Source organism: Salmo salar, chromosome ssa08 (assembly GCF_905237065.1).
Source record: "Salmo salar chromosome ssa08, Ssal_v3.1, whole genome shotgun sequence".
NCBI lineage: Eukaryota > Metazoa > Chordata > Actinopteri > Salmoniformes > Salmonidae > Salmo > Salmo salar.
The window spans coordinates 19,356,039-19,377,367 of NC_059449.1; the positions used below are offsets into that span (position 1 = coordinate 19,356,039).

General features: G+C 41.7%; 2 protein-coding genes and 1 long non-coding RNA gene across 3 annotated transcripts; all 3 read right to left on the reverse strand.

The window, feature by feature from the left end:
- Window positions 1-538: 538 nt before the first annotated feature.
- LOC106610395 (uncharacterized) lies at window positions 539-7,046 on the reverse strand. The gene is made up of 3 exons (XR_001329898.2): window positions 6,064-7,046; window positions 2,563-2,637; window positions 539-2,416 (listed from the first exon to the last, which is right to left on the reverse strand). It is a non-coding gene; the product is annotated as an uncharacterized lncRNA (long non-coding RNA).
- A 1,961-nt stretch (window positions 7,047-9,007) lies between these two features.
- On the reverse strand, window positions 9,008-15,532 carry LOC106610393 (zinc finger protein 792). The gene is made up of 4 exons (XM_014209754.2): window positions 15,033-15,532; window positions 11,295-11,392; window positions 11,111-11,213; window positions 9,008-10,831 (listed from the first exon to the last, which is right to left on the reverse strand). The coding sequence occupies exons 1-4, from the start codon at window positions 15,334-15,336 to the stop codon at window positions 9,996-9,998; spliced, it is 1,341 nt and encodes a 446-aa protein (XP_014065229.1). The 5' UTR covers window positions 15,337-15,532; the 3' UTR covers window positions 9,008-9,995.
- A 195-nt stretch (window positions 15,533-15,727) lies between these two features.
- Window positions 15,728-19,337, reverse strand: LOC106610391 (zinc finger protein 90). The gene is made up of 4 exons (XM_014209753.2): window positions 18,899-19,337; window positions 18,672-18,763; window positions 17,311-17,419; window positions 15,728-17,197 (listed from the first exon to the last, which is right to left on the reverse strand). The coding sequence occupies exons 1-4, from the start codon at window positions 19,149-19,151 to the stop codon at window positions 16,002-16,004; spliced, it is 1,650 nt and encodes a 549-aa protein (XP_014065228.1). The 5' UTR covers window positions 19,152-19,337; the 3' UTR covers window positions 15,728-16,001.
- Window positions 19,338-21,329: the final 1,992 nt, after the last annotated feature.

Sequence of the window (21,329 nt, forward strand, 5' to 3'; positions counted from 1 at the left end):
GGTCAACGGCATCATGAACTTTAACTAGCACCTGGAAATGTTAGATATAGGAGCCTGAAACTTGACAGCAAATGCATCTTCCAGCAAGACAATAACCCCAAGCACTCTTAAAAATCCATGTTAATTGGCCACAAAATCATCATTTTGCAATGGCCATCTCAGTCTCTGGACTTGAAACCCATTGAAAGCCTGTGGTTTGAATTGAAGAGGGCTGTTCATAAGTGCAGGCGAAGGATATCAAGGATCTGGAAGGATTCTGTGTGGAGGTATGTCTAAGAGCCCAATGTGTTCTCCAACTCATAAAACAATTTAGAAAAAGGCTCAATGCCGTTATCCTCGCAAGGTGAGGTATGGAAAACTGGGGTGTCAATAATTTTTTGAGAAAGGAAAATATTACTTGTTAGACTAAATCTTTCCCTTAGCAATTGTATTATTATAAAATAATATAATTTCCCCACTTTTGAACTAAAAGGCTAAACTGATCCTAGATCAGCACTCTGAGACACTTTGTGGATATAGACCCAGGACGTCGAAGCCAGTTCCACTTAGACCTGGGACACCAGGTGGGCGCAATTAATGATCAGGTAGAACAGAAAACCAGCAGGCTCTCAACCTTATATGGTAAGATTTGAATACCCCTGGTTCACATGATAGCTAAGGTGAGCTGAAGTAAGGTGAGTTCAGAGGTGTGGCCTGAATGGTCTGATCGCTCTAGAGGTGAGGTGTGTTTGCATTCTGATGTGATTCTGCCCAGAGGTATTTGTCTGATGTGACCAGGCCTCCAGGCAAGTGTCTGAGGGAGAGCTGGCTGGCGTAGAGATGCCATGTATCCAACTACAGCTACCTCCAATTGATGCTGGGTGACATACAGAAAGCCTGTTGATGCCGGCATTATTGACCAGCATGGCCCTGACTAGTAGAGCTCACAGGGAAACCCAATGTGGGTGTCACAGAGCTAACAGGCTGCCATCTTCAGCTCCAACATGGGCTTATTAGTGTACTCTTCAATGTTTCCTTAACTCTATCGTAGGAAGAGAAGTGAAGCGACGCTTGAGAAGCATGAAGGAGGTGTTGGCTCAGACATGAAGCTTTCGCCTTGTAAGCATTGGGTTGTCTACTATTCCCAGAGGTTTCCCTCCGTAGCCACTGCTGGTTACTGTTCTGAAACCACAGGATTTAACCAAACCTACTTATTGTGCCCTTCTATGTGTTTCAGTCCCACCCAGTGGAGCCCTCAGTGGTGAGGTAACCCTCTTCCAGAGCACAGGGTTCAAACCTACAGCCCTGTGCTTATTGGGTGAGATCCAGCCACAGACTCCTTCACGCTCGTTACACTTCTCTTTGTGGTTTAGACATCGACATTCAGTGACTAAAGCAGAAGAGAAAGACATGGGTTTTCGAACCCATAACTCATGGATGAAAAGCATGAACTCGACCCTAGAGCAACCATCTCTTTCACATTCAATAGTTTTCTTTGTCATTTTGACATTGACATTTGTGGAAATGTCCACTAAAGCACAAGAAATGGAATTTGAACCCATGAATGGAAGGCAAGGACTCTGGCCCTGAGCCACCAAGTCTATCACGTTCATCAGCCTTCTCTTCGTAATGACCGACGGACAGACAAACATAGAGAGACAGACAACCATTGATTCTGTTGTTCATTGTGACTGGCATTGTTTCTGTCTCCGTCTGTTCAGATGGCAGGCTAGAGCAAACAACTTTCCTCACAGATGAGAAGGTTAGTGTTGCTTTTGGCAGCTGTCTATATCCAAGAACCACGTCCTGCACTTGCAGCATTTGACCGGCTTCCCTTTACCATGGATGTTCATGTGACTCAAGGTCCTGAACTTCCTCCCACACAACGTGCAGACAAACTGCTTCTCGCCGGACTGAAACTTTAGGTGCATGTTGCGATTTCCGACTTGCGAAAACCCCTGCCGCACGCTTCGCACATATATGTCTTCTCCCCTGTGTACACTCTTTCATGTGCCTCTAGCACTGGGTATTGGCTTAAAGTCTTGCCGCATTGTTTGCAGTGTAGAGGTTCCTTCCCTGTCTTGGGGGAATCTGTATTGGAGCTATGCTGGCGTCGATGCAGTGGTGGTTCTGCTCTCACTGGGGTGTCTGAGAACTGCGTCGACTGTCTTCTGGTGTCTGTGGGCGTAGGAACACGAAGAGTCTTCGGCGTCTGGGGCAGAGAGGCCGAATAAAAATAAAAAATCGGGTTCAGACTTAGGAAGACACCTTCACTGTGTTCAGCTCCTGACTGCTGTTTTGTCTGGATCATTCCCTCAGTGTCTGCCTCTGACTTGAGAGCAGTGTTGGTCCCACTGCTCATTGTGCCCATTTCATGAATACCGTCCCAACATGCAACATGTTCTTGTTTGACTCCTGGGAATTTGGCGCTTACCTCCTGTAGAAATAAACAACAGATAGTTTTTCATTCATGAACATTATTCTGATATTTTCAAGTGAAATATTATGGATAGTCATATAAAGTGATGTAGTGGATAAAAAAACAATTGTTCACAACAACAAAAAGTGATGTAGTGGGCTCACCAGCACAGTGCATTCTAAAAGTGTTGTACTCATCCTCAGTCAAATTGCAAGTTTGCATGCAGAGGATTCCCTCTCCTGGAGAAAGTGAGACATTGCCTTTCTCTGTCAGAATGATGACAAATGAGTGAGTGAATCTATGTCACAAACTACAACTTCAAACCACCTGACCAATGATCAGATGTGGTTGTTTGGTTTATAAATGTATCAATAGATTAAGTTAGCATGCAAGTGGTAGCCAACTCCACATTCTGTTACTCAGATCTACTATGCTGGGACACTGGAGTTCATGGTTCTAGCTCAGGCTAATTCAAATCTGGACCTCGAATCCTGTGCTGACCTAGAAATCCACTGCTGATTTTCATTCTTTCCATCTTATCAAGGACTAATTTAGACTTTGGTGGGTGCATTCAATGGGTCTGGCAAGTTCATTGGTAGCTAGCCAGATAGGGTACACACACAGTAGACGACTAAACTCAACTCCAAGATGTACGATGGAGTTGAGCAGCGACTATTGTGGGCGGACTGGAGCTCTGACATCAAATAAAATCATTTTTTAATCAAAAACTACGGATTTCAGCACCCAAAGAATAGCTGGCGTTGCAACGTGGTCTCAGAGCATTTCGTATTATTCTGTACGTAAAGCCAAGACACTACCTTTAGTATGATATGTTATGATATGTATTTTTGGATGTCCGTAATCCATTTATTATGGTATGTTACGAATTACAATTTGTATGACAGTTATGAATTGCTAGTGCTGAGCGATTAACAACATTTCGGGGGGTTCAGTTATTAAACAACTAATTGACCAACATCAGTTAAATATGTCAGTTTGTCACTTTCACGAGATTGAAGTAATAACATGTTCAACTACTTAAGATGTTGGCTCAAATCTTGGTTGTGCCTTTAGATTTCGGGAAAATGAACAACTAAGGAAGAATTTTTCACTTCTCTCATTGACTTATCAAACACCAAAACATCAGCCTGGTCTGTTTCGCAATTCCCAGAAGTCTCGCAATGTTGTGCCTCTGGGTTTATAAACTCTGGAATTTCCATTAACCAGCTCTAAAATCATTGTAATGTTATTATTTCATAATGCATTTATTGTTGAAAAAAATATGCGAAACCGAAATGTGACTTTTTTTATAACCAAAACGACCTCAAAAAGCATTAATTGATCAGCACAACGAAATGCAATTTGTACATTATGTTAAATTGCAATTCGTACAATATGTTACAAATGTGCAAAAACGTATGATATGTTATGAATTCTAATTTGTTGTGGCTAACGTTAGCTAGCTCTAGGGGTTAGGGTTAGGATTTAGGTTATAAAGTTAAGGTTAGGGGAAGGGTTAGCTAACATGCTAAGGAGTTGAAAAGTAGCTAAACAGCAATAAGTAGTTGCAAAGTTGCCTGTGACAAGATTCAAACATGCAACCTTTTGGAAAGGCGAGACCTAGCCAGTTACACAACTGAATGCATTCAACCAAAATGTGTCTTCAGCATTTAACCCAACTCCTCTGAATCAGAGAGGTGCGGGGAGCTGCTTTAATTGACGTTTACGTCATCTGTGCCCGGGGAGCAGTTGTTGTGGGGGCAGCTAACTGCTTTGCTCAAGGGCAGAATGGCAGATTTTTCCACCTTGCCGGCTCCGGGATTCGAATAGGCAACCTTCGTTGTTTTTGCCTTAAGTAATCCATTTTATGTAACCATACCAAATTTAACATATCATAGTATTTTGAGTATCATTGATTTACGTTTACTTTGTTACGTCTAGTCTATGAGACCTGTCTGCGCATTTTAGCACCCAAGGAATAGCACGCATTTACTTTGTGTGCTGAAATCTTTTTGGTAGTTAGTCTTGTCCCATCGCCGCAACTCCCGTACGGACCTGGAAATCGTTGATTTTTATTTAAAAAAACGTGTATTTTATGTGACGTCGGAACTTGTCCGCCCACAATATTCGCCACTCAACTCCATCATGAATCTAGGAATTTAGTGTTGTCGGCTAACCGAATATAGGTTGTCACTCTGGCTGTGTGGCAAGTAGTCCTTCCATTCTCGTTTCGATTACTTCAATTAATGTTTAATTCTTCTTTCATAGCATTGTATTTCTTGAGCCATGTTTTGCTTTATTTGCAAATATGAATTGGAGGAGCCATCCTCAAAGAGCTTGCAGATTCGCTCAACATCTCCATGATCGACGCTACCGGTGTTGCAAAATGCAGTCTGAATCCGATACAGCCAGAACGTGATTCCATCTCAACATCAAAATAATGTTACCAAACAATCAGTTTATGAATGAAACCTGTCTTGTTTGGCTGAAAAACCTTACAAAGGTAGACTGTTGATTGTTTACATCTGGGGTTCTTAAACTTTTTCCGCCTGGGACCCAAATTAGAAATTGTTTATTCCTGGGAACCAAGTTTAGGAACATATGCAACTATATGTAAATATTGGTACATTTCATTGCCCTTAATCCTAAAACAAATGCAATATAGACAAAAACAAATAACAATGAAATTAAATTGCCATATAAATAGCTATTCATGTTTATTTTCACCCATTAACTCTTACATATCTGTCTAGGTTGGAACTGTTGCTGTTAAAATTCAATAAATCATTTTTATTCTGAACTGGAACAAACTGATTGATCACATCACACAGATGTATAACAGAACACACACGCAGGACTTTTGATAGTGCAACCCTAAGTAACAGTACAGTACAAAATGTTCGTCCAGGTTTGGCCGGGGTAGGCCGTCATTGTAAATAAGAATGTGTACTTAACTGACTTGCCTATTTAAATAAAGGTTCAATTTAAATAAAAAATATTTAAAAAAACAATCACACGGATGTAGAGCAGAAAACACACACACAGTCTTAATGAGAGGTGTGTGGCTGGTTGAAGTTTTCAACAAGCATGTCTATTCTGGGATCAGTTTTTGACAGAGCAACACTGAGGTCATGCTCAGCATTGAGATGTGTTTTTGAAGTACTTGTTTTTGTTTTAAGTAATTGTTTATTAAGTAATCCAGAGTTGAGAACCCTAACTGACATAGGTGTGTGGTGCCAAACTGGACCAGAACATCTACTGCTTTCTCAGTTAGGCAGGAGACCGCTTCCTGCTGTAGATGAGAAACCCAGAACTGTGTGTGTTTGCCTCAAAAAGTATCTTGCTTCAATCAGTTTCTTTCAGTTCAGAATAAAAATGATGACTTGTATTTTAACAGCAACGGTTCCAAACTAGACTTTTTTCAACAATAATTTCTACAGAAAGATGTACAGTAGGCCTGATGATTTTTCATCTTCATCTGGACTGTTATGGTTGCACTATCAGTAGCTAGTTTGCTTTCGCTAACGTTAGCTATTAGCTGTGTACAAGGCCAGGGGATTGTTTGAAAGAGAAACTCACATATACTACTATGAGATAGTATTCCCTTATTTCTGCTTATCATCACCTGTTATAAAATGACAACAATACCTTGCTAGCGGACTTACTTTTCCACCGTCGAAGCACTGTTTCCTGAAGCATTCTGCCCTGTTCTGAAAGAATTCCCTGGGTATACCGTCAGGACGTGTCGTTATATGAATATGTTCGTTTTGAATGACTCATTACTAAGCACTTCCCCGCATAAAACACATTGCGGGAGCTCCTTTTTACTTCTCGAAGTTTGTATGAAAGAGAGAGAAACTCGTCAGTGTATTGGCTTCTCATGACGATTGAGCTCAGTCAGAACTTGTTGCTAGCATGGGTCAATTTGATGGCGAGTGTGAATGACAAGTCACTGGCTGACAGCGCATCATCTGCTGCTGAACGAAGCGCTGCAGCTTGTGGGTCGCGGAGGGATCTTCAAGAAAAAAAATCAGGTTAACCGCGAAACACACCGGCATCTCCATCTCCTACACGCGCAGTTTATAAACTGAGCAGAGACCGTTGCTAAGCAGAGAGCACTTGGCCAAATTAATTCCAGTAATTCATTTAATAATTATACATTTACTCTGACACGTCGCGGACCCACCATTAACAGGTCCGCGACCCATACTTTAAGAAAGGCTGGTTTACATGGGTCGTCACTAAAGCTAGTTACCACAGCCACAAAGTCATAATAAATAATTTATTATATTTATATAGCGCTTTTTGAAATAATCTCAAAGCGCACAAAAAAGACATACTGTAATTTTATAAAAACAAGTCATTAGAAAGTTCATGGTTTAAGTGGTCATCTGAGGGAGGTGGTCAATCGGGGAGAGAAAGTCCGTTGGCAGGCAGGAAGCGCGGTCTCATAGTAGTAGGTAGTTAAGTAACGTTACTCCTTCACTATTACCAAAATGAAGCACCCGACTTGGATGGCTAAACCCCGCCTATTTCTACAATGTATCTTCATAAAATTCGATTTTAAACCTAACACTAACCTTTACCCTAACATTAAATTCAAACTAAAAGGCGAATTATTGTTTTCATAAATTTCAATAATAGCCATGGTCGGTGTCGCTTAATGATGACGTATTAACATATGTTTTAATTTACCGTAAACACATGGTATAATCCGCAGCCATGTCTTGGGTAGGGGCCTCTAAACGTTTCTAGCATGATAGATATTAAAAATAAAAAATACATTTATCGAGTTACGCATTTTATAGCACATTATTTTATTCTCCTGTACCCTGCAACTCTTCCCCGGGTGATTGGTGTACAATAAACGTTTTCTGTCAATATATAAAATATTATTTTTTTTCTTACTCAATATTACAGTTATTCATAGAGAAACAAAGAACAATCCTCAAATCACATCAGAAGACCAATTGTGAGTTCTGGGGGGAAAAAATATTGCTGGAAATCAATTGGCAGATATTGTGTTACGTTTGTCTTTTTAAGCCAAAAGTGTCTAACCAGGGGTGGGATAATGTCAATGTGGCTTTGATTGGATAGTAGCTTTGCAATGGAACACATTAATTGCTTGTCGAGCTACTCATAGGTGGGCTGCGAGTTACTGGTAGCTCGCGATATACGCTACCGTTCAAACGTTTACGGTCACTTAGAAATGTACTTGTTTTTGAAAGTAAATAAAAATATAAAAAAATCCATTTAAATAACATCAAATTGATCAGAAATACAGTGTGGACATTGTTAATGTTGTAAATGACTATTGTAGCTGGAAACGGCAGATTTTTTTATGGAATATCTGCGTAGGCTACAGAGGCCCATTATCAGCAACCATCACTCCTGTGTTCAAATGGGACATTGTGTTAGCTAATCCAAGTTTATAATTTTAAAAGGCTAATTGATCTTTAGAAAACCCTTTTGCAATTATGTTAGCACAGCTGAAAACTGTTGTGCTTATTAAAGTAGCAATACAACTGGCCTTCTTTAGACTAGTTGAGTATCTGGAGCATCAGCATTTGTGGGTTCGATTAAAGGCTCAAAATGGCCAGAAACAAAGACCTTTCTTCTGAAACTCGTCAGTCTATTCCTGTTCTGAGAAATTAAGGCTATTCCATGCGAGAAATTGCCAAGAAACTGAAGATCTCGTACAACGCTGTGTACTACTCCCTTCACAGAACAGCGCAAACTGGCTCTAACCAGAATAGAAAGAGGAGTGGGAGGCCCCGGTGCACAAGTGAGCAAGAGGACAAGTACATTAGTGTCTAGTTTGAGAAACAGTCTCAACGTGAAGAGGCGACTCCGGGATGCTGGCCTTCTAGGCAGAGTTCCTCTGTCCAGTGTCTGTGTTATTTTGCCCATCTTTAATCTTTTATTTTTATTTGCCAGTCTGAGATATGGCTTTTTCTTTGCAACTCTGCCTAGAAGACTTGGATTAGCTAACACAACGTGCCATTGGAACACAGGAGTGATGGTTGCTGATAATGGGCCTCTGTAGATATTCCATAAAATAAAAAATATGGCGTTTCCAGCTACAATAGTCACTTACAACATTAACAATGTCTACACTGTATTTCTGATCAATTTGATGTCGTTTTAATGGACACATTTGCTTTTCTTTCAAAAACAAGGACATTTCTAAGTGACCCCAAACTTTTGAAGGGTAGTGTGCCTGTTGGAGAACCGTGGTCTAGGGGCTCTATTCAATCTGTATTGCTGAAGCGTTACAGATAGCGCGTTAGAAATGTGATTTCATACTGTGCCGACATCTGCAACGTTTACAGTGAATGCAGACTCCATTAACGCGGGAACATTGCCTTTAAATTTCCATCACTCTGTAATGCTGAATTTCCACAATAGGGATTTGGTTAAGTAATGCATCCTTTCTTGTTTCCTTGAGGTTAGCACATACAGTGTGTGTGTGTGTGTATATATATATATAGACAATTGATTGGATATGTATAACCAATACAGCCAATTGGAGAGCTGTGAATACTTACAAGGAAGCAGATAAGTGATTGGTGTAAGCAATTAATAAAAATACTGCAGAAAAAAACAATCCAGGGTGCCATTTCCCATGAATTTAATTGACATTTATTTGATTTGACAGCATAAACCTGCACTTCCTCTGTCATATATTAACCCTTCTCTTGCGATACCTGATTGTGTAAACTGTCCACACACTGTGCATTTCAACGGCCGTGTTTACACAGGCAGCCCAATTCAGATCTTTTTTCCCCAACTAATTGGTCTTTTAACAAATCAGATCGGCTCTGAAAAAGATTGGATGTGAAAAGGTCTCATGTGATTGGTCAAAAGACCAATTTGGAGAAAAATATCAGAATTGGGCTGCCTGTGTAAACTGCTTCTCACCTGTGTTATACCTCAGTATTGGCCCCGTTCATGTGCTAGTCGGAACTTAAACATTTCCGACTTGCTAACTGGTTCAGCGCAGCAAGTGTATAAACACCTATGATAACTAGAGCCAATTAGCAAGTCGTAAATTTCAGCGTTTCCTACTTCCGTCTCAAATGACTCTGTCATCAAACCCCTTCAAAACATACAGGAAAACCTTTTATTAGTTGCATCGTTCATCCCTGTGATTCAGTCACACAGTGAAGTCAGCCATGCCAGACGAGGGCTCAGTCCAATCCACTGGTCTCCGTAATGTCCTGCTTCATCCTCCTGGACTTCTTCTAGTGGTACAATTATTAGATGATGTTGCAGAGTGATAAAACCATTTCCCAAGTTGGGATCAATAAAGTACTACTCTAAAAACAAGCCTTTCCCAGGGACAACCCCATCTTGCCTTATGACCAAGGTAAGATGGGATGTATTGTACTAAACAGTCACATGACACTAATGACAGTGTCATCTTTAGGTAAATATTAATTTAGAGTTAACAACATACATTTCTCAACTTCTATCTGTGGACCTATCATCCAAGAGACTAAAAGGCGAAACGTTTTGATCAGGAAACCTATAGCTAGTGTAAATCACTTCAGATACAGCTAACACATACACGTACTGTACAACACCTTTTCTACAGTCAAGCAGAGAGTTCGTTTTGAGCATGAGGCGGCTCTCCGCACCGCGACTGCTGTCTGTGTCTCCGGACACTGCAGAGTTGAGTGAAGGACTGGCCGCACCGAGAGCAGATGTAGGGTTTCTCCTGGGTGTGAACGGTCCTGTGTCTCTTAAGGTGACTTGACGAAATGAAACTCTTCCCACAGATCGAGCACCGGTACCGCCTTTCGCCACTGTGGATTAGCAGGTGCACCCGGAGGTTGTTGGGCTGCGCAAAAGACTTGCCGCAGTGTGGGCAGCTGAACGGCCGCTGTCCCGTGTGGACCCGCTGGTGCACCTCCAGGGACGCCTGGCTGTGGAAGATGCGGCCGCAGAAGTTACAGCCCATTGGCTCGTTTGCCGTCGTGGCTCCATGTGGCTGCCTCTGATTCGCTGGCGGTGCAGGAGGAGGAGGAGCTGTCATGTCAAAGGGGGCGAAGACGCCCATATCGCTGCCGGGGAACTGTCGGGACTGGCTCTCTACGTCAGCCTGGGTTTGGTAGGAGCAAGATGGATGCCCGGCGGCCTCTGCGTTTGCAGCTGCTGCCTGGGCCAAGGAAAGCCCCAGATGCCCCAGGACCCTCTCCTGCATCAGAGCCAGATCCAAACCGGGGCTATTCAGTATCTCTGTGCTGAGATCTGGTCCTGTTGGCTGTTGGGGTCTCTGGTTCACACCCTCTGTCCCCATCTCTGACTTGAGGTTAGCGTCGGATCCACTGGTCCTAGTGGGCTCAGTGGGGTCCTCTGTGGCTGCAGTGGGCGAGCTGTGAGTGTCAGCCATGTTATGTCTCTCGCTGTCATCGTCGTTGGGTTCCGGAACTACCATCAAGGATGAAAAAGGAGTCATCAACACAATGATCAGACATTCCTAATCATATACAACAGGTTGTCTTTAAACACAGCACATTTTTCACATTTCAACTAAGTCCTAAGAGTTGATGTCTTCAGCTAAGTCCTAAGAGTTGATGTCTTCAGCTAAGGGCTAAGAATTGATGTCTTCAGCTAAGGTCAGTAGTAGCCTGTGTGTTGGGTATTTCAACAGTGAGTGGATTGTAAATAAAACTGTTCTATGTAATCAATATCTGCACTGAAACTTACCAGTGGGTCTACTCTCTGAGCTGATGTTTTGTTCTACCTTCAGGTCCACGCCGCAGCTGTCCACTCTTTCCTGCTTGATTAGGGACAATGCAGTTCTGTCTTCCTGTAAATACATTTGAAAAATACAGATTACGTTTCAGCCTATTCCATGTCATTTACGTTCATTTTGACAGCAAAAACACACCTGAGGCATGTGGTGGTATTGTGAATGGTCCTCGATTGTAGCCAGGGGGCCTCGGGACTGGTCATTACTCACTGGCATGGCAATTGAAGACACTGAAACTACGAAGCATTGTCATTATTAGGATCATTGAAATCATTGTATGAAGATCTGGGCACATATCCACAAAGTGTCTCAGAGTACGAGTGCTGATCTAGCATCAGGTGCCCTGCCCATCAGGGGCCATGCTCTTATTCATTATGACTCAGGTTAAAAGGCTAAATTGATCCTAAAATCAGCACTCCTATTCTGATATGCTTAGTGAGACAGGTCCTGGCTGACAGGAAAACATGTATAACCAGGGTTGGGGAGTAACGGATTACATGGGAAACAAACAGTTACATGTAACTGATTACAAAGAAACAAACTAATCCGTTACCAGGAAAAAATATTGTAATTAGGTTGCAGATACTTTTGAAAAACTAGGATTACTTTTAAATTCAGAAACGATGTTTGCGAGAATTTTTCTGTTCTCTCGATGATATTCAAATCAGCATTGAAAAAAGGCGCAAGTTAAGTTTGTTCCGCCTGAGCGAGTCTGACCAGAAGTCAGAGACATCTATGATGACACACAAAATGCATTTGATGGATCGCTGGAAAAGAGCAGGAATAGGCTTTTGTAGGCTACAGTCCAAGCTATGTCTTCCAATGGTGCGACTGCTGTCAGCATCCAAAGATCATCCAACTTGAATAAACGCTTGGAGGTAAGGACGACAGCAGTGTTGTAGCCTACGGACGATACGCATATCACCTAGTATTGATATTTACATAGCGCATTGATGTGAATCACACTGCTGTTCTCTCATTTAGCCATTTGCACCTTTGCCGGATTGTGGTTGATGGTCGTTCACAAATGTATACAATGCATTCAGAAAGTATTCACACCCCTTGACCTTTTCCACATTTTGTTGTGCTACAGCCTGAATTTAAAATGTATTAAATAGAGAGTTTGGTCACTGGCCTACACATAATATCCCATAATGTCAAAGTGGAAATATGTTTTTAGAAATGTTTACAAATGAATAAAACATGAAAATACATTGAATATATCCCTTTGAGCATGGTGAAGTTATTAATTACACTTGGGATGGTGTGTGAATAAACCCAGTCACTACAAAGATACAGGTGTCCTTCCTAACTCCTGCCGGAGAGGAAGGAAGCTGCTCAGGGATTTCACCATGAGGCCAATGGTGACTTTAAAAAACAGTTCAAGTTTAATGGCTGTGATAGGAGAAAACTGAGGATGGATCAACAACTACTAGCCTATTAGTTGACCATGCTGGTCATTTATGAACATTTGAACATCTTGGCCTTGTTCTGTTATAATCTCCACCCGGCACAGCCAGAAGAGGACTGGCCACCCCTCGTAGCCTGGTTCCTCTCTAGGTTTCTTCCTAGGTTTTGGCCTTTCTAGGGAGTTTTTCCTAGCCACTGTGCTTCCACGCCTGCATTGCTTGCTGTTTGGGGTTTTAGGCTGGGTTTCTGTAGAGCACTTTGATATATCAGCTGATGTAAGAAGGGCTATATAAATACATTTGATTTAGCCTAATTGATAGTGAAAAGAAGGAAGCGTGGATGGAATAAAAAATATTCCAAAACATGCATCCTGTTTGCAACAAGGCACTAAAGTAATACTGTAAAAAATGTGGCAATGCAATTCACTTTTTGGGCAAATCCAAACAACACATTACTAAGTACACAACTTCATATTTTCAAGCATAGTGATGACTGAATCATGTTATGGGTATGCTTGTAAGCATTAAGGATTGGGGAGTTTTTAAGGATAAAAAAGTATTGGAATGGAGCTAAGTACTGGCAAAATCCTAGCAGGAAACCTGGTTCAGTCTGCTTTCCACCAGACACTGGGAGATGAATCCACCTTTCAGCAGGACAATAACCTAAAACACATGGCCAAATCTACACTGGAGTTGCTTACCAAGACGACAGTGAATGTTCCTGAGTGGCCGAGTTACAGTTTTGACTTAAACCTACTTGAAAATGGTTGTCTAGCAATGATCAACAACTGATTTGACAGAGCTTGAATAATTTTTTTAATAATAAGTGGCAAATGTTTCACAATCTAGGTGTGGAAAGCTCTTAGAGACTAACCCAGAAAGACTCACCGCTGTAAACGCTGCCAAAGTTGCTTCTACAAAGTATTGACTCAGCAGTGTGAATACTTATGTAAATTAGATCTTTGTATTTAATTTTCAATAAATGTGCAAACATTTCTAAAAACATGTTTTCACTTTGTCATTATGGGGTGATGTGTGTTGATGGGTGAGAAAAAGAACATATTTAATCCATTCCGAATTCAGGCTGTAACGCAACAAAGTCGAGGGGTAGAAATACTTTCTGAAGGCAATGTATGTGTACTTTATCCCAATAATGGTTTAATCGAACAGCCAGTGAAATATGCACTCTCGCAACAGCTGCATTCTGTTGATCCCACCATATGGAATAACATTTTGAGGGAGCTCCTCCCTTCTACACTCCTCAGTGGTATTGTGCTCCATACTGTCAAACATAAGTTTAATTTAAGAAGTCCACAAGTGGGGCTTTTATTGCTCAATCTAATTTGTGCTGATTCCCAATAACTGCCCTCACAAAAAAGATTGCAGTCAGAGGGAAGTATAACTGCAGTATGTCGCAAATACTGCGTTCAAAATGACAATATTTTTTACTTCCGTAATTTTGCAGTATAACTGCAGTTACAGTGCTGTATACCTGGAGTTCAACTGCAATTACTGCGTCCAAAATACCACAGTCGACTGCACTTTTACTGCAGTTTCAAAACTGAAATCTTGTTTTGTATGAGTGTCCATAGACCTAACAGACACATGCTCAAACTCGCGCACTTTTGATAGATGTAAACAGTGGCAAATTATGGAAATATCAAAGCGTCAGCAACATTAAACATAAACATTAGGCCTATAGCAAATGTAGCATATGTCATACATTTTTCTTAAGCAAATGGCACTTTTCGGTAGTACTCAACGCATACCATTCCATGAGAGCAGCATTTATTTTTCAACTCGTAGCAATGAGGCCAATCAGTCCTCCATGACAAGTTAAACAACAGAGTAGGTTAATTAATCCTTCGTTTTGGGAAAATAGTGACTATGCCGTCGAAATGCACTGACATTTCCTTCATGTAGTGTTTTTATAAGCATTCTTAATCTGTAAATTTGATATATTAGTAAAATAAAGACAGTAGTTTTATAAATGACGTTTTAACTTCTCTAACGTATTTCACGTTTTCCGTAAAATAATTTGGCTAATATATATTTCAAGTCGTATTCTTGAAGATCATGGGGTATTCAATTAATTGGAATGACTGGAAATCGGACAGACTTTGTTTTTTAAAGTAAAGATTGTATTATTTATTATCTGTAGTAGAAAATAATGGGTTCGAAGAAGCCTACTTCGATTTATGGCCAGCTATGTAAACGCTAACATTGATTTATCCCGCAATAGCTGTTGTTCAATTGGTAATATTCATTGTTACCTTCTTCTTATGCCTCTTAAATGGAAAGTAATCAGATTACGTTAGGGAGTTTGGGCAAGCCAAACATTACGTTGCTGATTACAATTTGACAGGTAACGGATTGCATTTAGAAACCCAGCCCTGTTTATAACCCGTTTTTGCATATATATATATATTATATATATATATATATATATATAATAATCTGTCGGTACCTTCATGTGGTCTAAAATTAACTGCATGCATTTCATTCCGTAGGTCGCGTCTTCTGAGTCTTCGCTCATAGCTCCGCATCTTCACGTCCATTTCGCGTAATTTTCGTCGGAGCACATATTTCTCTTTCTCGGTTTGCTCTCTCTCCCTCTCAATTTGCACTCTTTCCTGCTCCATTTGGGAACGCAGAGAGGAATAACCATCATCAACAATTTTGCAGATCTCGACCACCGCCGAATTGGCTAGCACCTCCATTATCGAAGCTATTTGCAATTGATAACCAACACAGTCCGCCATTGTTGCCATTTCTGCTCTTCATGCACCGTTTAATCTACAACCGAAATACTTAAGCCAAATTTCCTATCGTTGCTTAAAAATGTCGGATGATTATACTAGTTTGAATACGTATGTAAAGCCCTAGCTTGTTATTGTTGAATAACGATACTGCTTCGGGTCTAGAAGGATGCTATCGTGTCGCCTGTTGATGACGTACATCTCTTCTTGTTTGACTGTGGAATAGCACATTACCGCCACCTTCCGAGCTTGAAAGTGGAGACAGGACTAAAACAGAACTATTCTAAACAAAACACTACACTGCAAGAGAGATTACACAGACAAAACCAATATTTTTAATGTAATTGTTAAACATACAAAAAAAAAAACGGGAATAAATCTTGACAACCCACGTTTGCAGAGCAGCCTTTGATGAAGTAGTAGGTTTAATAGCAATAGGCTCATCATTTAGTGACTTGGAACAGTTTTTCATTCAATGCACTGAACAAGCATGATAACTCCACATTCATTTTCAGGGGGAATGTTTTAATATGTTCACATCACACCAAGAGACAGTTTACGTCAGGCTATTATCACAAAACAAAAATGTTTACCGTGCACAATGTACAAAACTCATCTCCATAATATTTTACCAACACGATATAAACAGAATGCAGTGTCCATTAATTATTCAAGACTTAATCCTGCTTTCTACTGTGAACACTCTGGTGTCTCATTAGGTTCCCGAGCACAGAGAAACTCTTCCCGCACTGAGTGCAGCTGAACGGTCTCTCTCCGGTGTGGACGCTCTGGTGCACTTTGAGGCTACAGGATTGTGAAAACCTCTTCCCGCATACGCTGCAGCCAAACCGCTTTTCTCCTGTGTGAACACTCATGTGTCTCTTGATGTGGCTGGACTGGGAGAAGCGCTTCCCGCATTGGGAGCAGCTAAAGGGTTTCTCCCTGGTGTGTATTCTCTGGTGGGTCTTGAGCTGGTGCAGGTGGAGGAACTGCTTGTCACACTGGGCGCAGCTGAAGAGTTTCTCCCCCATGTGAATTCTTTGGTGCAGTGCGAGGTCTAGCGAGTTGGAGAACAGCCGTCCACATTCCTGGCAGTTGACCAGTCTGTTTGAGAAGAGGAGGCCCCCTTGTGTCGAGTTTGAAGGACTGACGAAACCATCGTCGCCGGGATACGAACAAGAGGTCTGCTCCTCGCCTCCAGCGCCGTCACCTCGGTGGTGAGTCTGTATCCCGGCCATTTCCGACGGAGAGAAAAAATAGTCTAAGGAGGTATCGAATCCTTTTGCATCCGGTTCGCTGGACTTGCGCCCTTCCGATGACTCACTCTCCCTTAAGTTAACGTTGCTCTGAGGACAGACGTTTGTGCCGTTCCCCAGCTGAACACCCTCCCTGTTTTTCCCAGGGATGTCAACTCCACACTGAGCAGCCAGGCCCATTCCAATATCCCTCCCTTCAGTCCAGGAGGGCATTCCTGCCTCCATTTTAAGAGTGTCAACTCCTCCGGCCTCCTGCTTCCAGCCCAGTGAGGCAGAGGAAGCCATACTGTCACACAAGGTCGTGACCCCACTCTGAGTCAAGGGCGGCTGGGCATCAAGTGGCTTAGTAGAGTCAGTTTCCACCAAATAAGAACAAGACGGATTAAGCATGTCTCTGCCATCCTCTATGCGAGAGAGGCCAGCTGCTGTATGGCTCTCTCTCTGATATGTCACACAGTCCGAGCTGTGTGTGTGCTGGCTTGCCGTGCTGTGTCTGTTTGCGGTCTGTTGGAGCCTCTGGTTGTCGCCGTCCCGCTTCTCCTCAGCTACCTCCACAGGTGAAGTTTCTGCATTCAGGATTTGATCGTTCACAGCAACAAGAGACTGAGACACACTAACTGAGGACAAGAATGAGAGAGAGAAGATAAAAACATTAATTTCATGATGCGATTGTGAACTTTTTGTAACTAGACCATTATGGCCCCATCCTATTGGTAAGTGTGATACCTACTCAGTCTCCTGGGTAGCTGGTTGTGCTTTGAGCCACAGTCTCTCAGCTCCTCTTCCAATTTCTCCTCTTTTACAACCACTACCTCAGGATGCTCTGTCGTGTCAAAGCTCTGCAAAACAAGAGGAGGAATTGGACGGAACTCTAACTGTCCTGCTGTATCCTCAAGTTTACTCCAGGAATAACCACACAGTCTATAAGTACAGTTGGAGTGCGCTCTTAAATAATTCCCCATTTATTCTCAAATAAATTGAAATTACACTTTTTTTGTCTAACTTTTGGTTACCACACCTTATTGGATTTTCAACATTGCAGAATCAATGTCATTTTTGTAAACTTAAGTTTCATTGGCCACTCCAGAACAGTCCAGCGCGCTTTGTGTGTTTGCGGTTGTTGTCCTACTGGAAGACCAATGACCTTCAACAGAGACACTGGTTGATCATTGCATTCCAAAACACCTTGATAATGTCTTGCAAACATTCAAGGCCCCCAGTGCCAGAAGCAAATTAACCCCACAGTATTGTCAATCCTCCCCATAATTGATTGTGGGGAGTGTGTTATTTTCTTTGAATGCTTGGTTTGGTCGTTGGTAAACATAGGAAAATCACACTGCTGAAGGAGACACAAAATGCCTGATTTAACTTACCAAAAATCCACCCAAATGTTCTGTGGACCAATAAAAAAAAGAAAATGGAACTCTTAGGCAATACAGATCAGCGCTGTGTTTACTGACGACCAAATTAAGCATTCAATGAAAAGAACACCCTACCTACCTCTGGTAGTGCGCAAGACATCATGACATCAGCAGATTCAGGTGTTTTGTAGTCCAATGTTAAACCCAGTGTCCAAAAACTGGGTCTCTGTTGAAGGTTATGGGTCTTCCAGCAGGACAACAACGCCAAACACACAAAAGCAACCAGGAATGGTTAAGAAGAGAGGCTGGAATGTTCTGGAGTGGCCAGCAAAGAGTCCAGATCTGAATCACCTCAAAAACCTATGGCGAGATCTAAAAACAGCAGTTGACGGAGGGCATCCCTCCAATATTAAACAATTATAGCAGTTTACAGCTGAAAGGTGAGCCAAATTGTCAGTAGAAAGGTGCAGAAAGCTCATTGATGGCTACAAGAAGCACTCGTCTAGTTATCTTGGCCAAAGGCTGTGCAACCAAGTACTAGCTCCGGGGTGCCAATAACTTTCTCCATGCCATTGTCTTTATTTTTTTAATTAACTTAAATATACAAAAATAAGCAATGTTGAAAATGTGGTGATCAAAGTACTTATTTAAGAAATGGGGAACTATTTAAGAAAAGTGCCAATATATTTGTCTGCAACTATATCAGATATGTAATGTTGAATCCATTAACCTCCTCACTGACAGTCCTAGTGCTCCTGTCCCCCAACACCACTGAACCTCCATTTCTCCTTACACTGGTGGACTGCTTCTCTTCGACTTGATCTATATCGGCGTGGAAAAACAATAGATTCATGACATGCACGGCATTGAGAACATGCAGTGCACAAATAATATTTCCTGCACCAAAACTCAAGACAGCATTGTCTATCATTGCATTGATAAACTATAGAAACTCACCTGTTCCTTGCGCACCAGAACAGCTCGACATTGGGGGTACGATGCTTCTTTTGACAGATCGTTCCCTGGAACGAACCTCCACCAGGTGTAGTTTGCTCTTCAAAGCCTGGTTTTCGCTCTGAGTCCTCGATATTTCAAGGCGTAACACGGCATAGCCATCGTCTACAAGTTGGCAGATTTCTGCCACTGCCGCGTTAGCTAATACCTCCATGATGGAGGCGAGCTGAGAGTGAAAATGTACAGAATTCGACATTATCGCTTAACGTTATTTCACTCAACGCTTACACATTAAGTGTATTGGATGAATGGTTTGTAGAGTAAAAGTATCATGTTACCAAAAAGCACTAGCTATATTTCTGTAAAAATCTCCGGCGATATTGTTTGTGTTCAGCTCGTTAGCCGTTAATGTTTCATTGTTTACTTCCGGGTGGCAGAGGTCATGACGTTAGTCTACCGTAAATACCAGTTTATCGACCCAATTGATTTAGGATGCTGTTCTACTCTGATACTGCCTCCCTGTGTAGGAGAGCTCACCATGTCACAAAAGTAAACGCATTCAGTTCCATGTGGAGAAAGTTGCTCTGTATTTACAAATCAGTAATCGCTCACTCTTTCCATAGTTGCCCTGTTTATAAAAATGAAACGTAAGTTTGGATATGTTTTTATTCAAATACGACAAGCTATTTAACAACGATGTAGCCTAAATCATGCTTTTCAAACAAAAGGAGCAATCCAATTTTGCCAAAGCCAAAAATATGGGCCCAAAAAAATGACATTAAAACCAAATATTCTTAAACTGTTAAAAATGTTCATTCAGTTGCAGCCATTTTAATTGGGTCATGTTCAGTGAAGAGCATAAATGGTAGCTAACATTCTCAGACAGAGCACACGTTAGACATCACCACGATCATTGTTCACCTCAGGTTGTGGGACCTGAACTTACCAACCAAGAACACCGATATCGGCCTTCAGGTTACTGTCAATACAAGATCATGATCAGAACACGGCTGCTCCACCTTTAGAGGGTGCTTTTCAAGATGGTGTTTTTTAAGCTGGTACTGACTTTTAAAGTCCTTGTTGCTCTCTGAGCAGCTGAAGGGCAGGTCTCCCTTGTGTCTGAGCTGATGTTTGGTGAAAGGTGATTTGAGCCTAAATACTTTGCCACAGACGTCGCAGGTATAGTGTTTCCTTTGTATTTTTCTATGTATTACCATGTGAGAGCGCATGCCATTTTGAGTCGCCCAAGTTGTTCCACATATTTCACAAGTGTATTGTATCGGTTCACTCTTTATGGGTGCCTCAGAACTCTCAGCTGACTCAGTTGGTCCTCAATGTCCTTGGACTCAGGTTCGACAGTCTGGTCCACCATTAGAGGGTGTTTTTCCAGCTGGTGTTGTGTGAGATGGTACCGTCTTTGAAAGGCTTCACTGCACTCGGAGCAGCTGTAGGGCCGGTCTCCCTTGCAAACAATGCACTCGTGCGTGTCGCGATCCTGGCGCTCCTTGAACGTCTTGCCACAGTCCGCGCACCAGTAGTCTTCTCCAATGTGTATCCGCTCATGGTAGTCACGTATTTTAGAATATAAAAACATCTTTCCGCACACAAAGCAACTGTAGGGTTTCACACTGTGTTTGAGTAGCTTGTGCTTTGTCAAGCCATTCTGATGCTTGAATTTCGCACCACAAATATCACAACTAGAAGTCCCTTCGTGTGTCATCAAGTGACTTGACATTCTGCCTTTCTTGGTCCCAGTCTTTCCACATATTTTACAGGTGTATCTTATGTTATATTTGTTCTTCTTTGTTGGTACTGCAGCATCCTCAATTGACACCAGCAACAGACTCTGTTCTTTCTTAAAGTCGTCAAGTCCAAGTTCTTTGGATCCCCTAGAGGCTTGACTTCTCTCGCCCTCATCACTTTCTCCTATGATATTCTGATTGGCCTTGTGAGTCTCTGGCATCCACACGCTGTAACCTGGAAAGGCAGTCACCAACAATACATTTTACAGGTTTGTTTCACAGTGACTCGTCATATTGTCCATTAGAAGCTAAGAGCATACAGTGCCTTCAGGAAGTATTCATACCCCTTGACTTATTCCACAATCTGTTGCCGAATTCAAAATGGATTCAATATTTGTTCTCACCCATCTACATACAATACGCCATAATGACCAAGTTTTTAATACATTTTTGCACATTTATTGAAAATGAAAACTTATTTACATCAGTATTCACACCCTTTGCTATGAAACTCAATATTGAGCTCAGGTGCATCCTGTTTCCATTGATCATCCTTGAGATGTTTCTACTACTTGATTGGAGTCCACTTGTGGTAAATTCAATTGATTGGACATGATTTGGAAAGACACCTGTCTATATAAGGTCCCACAGTTGACAGTGCATGTAAGATTAAAAAAAAACCAAGTCATGAA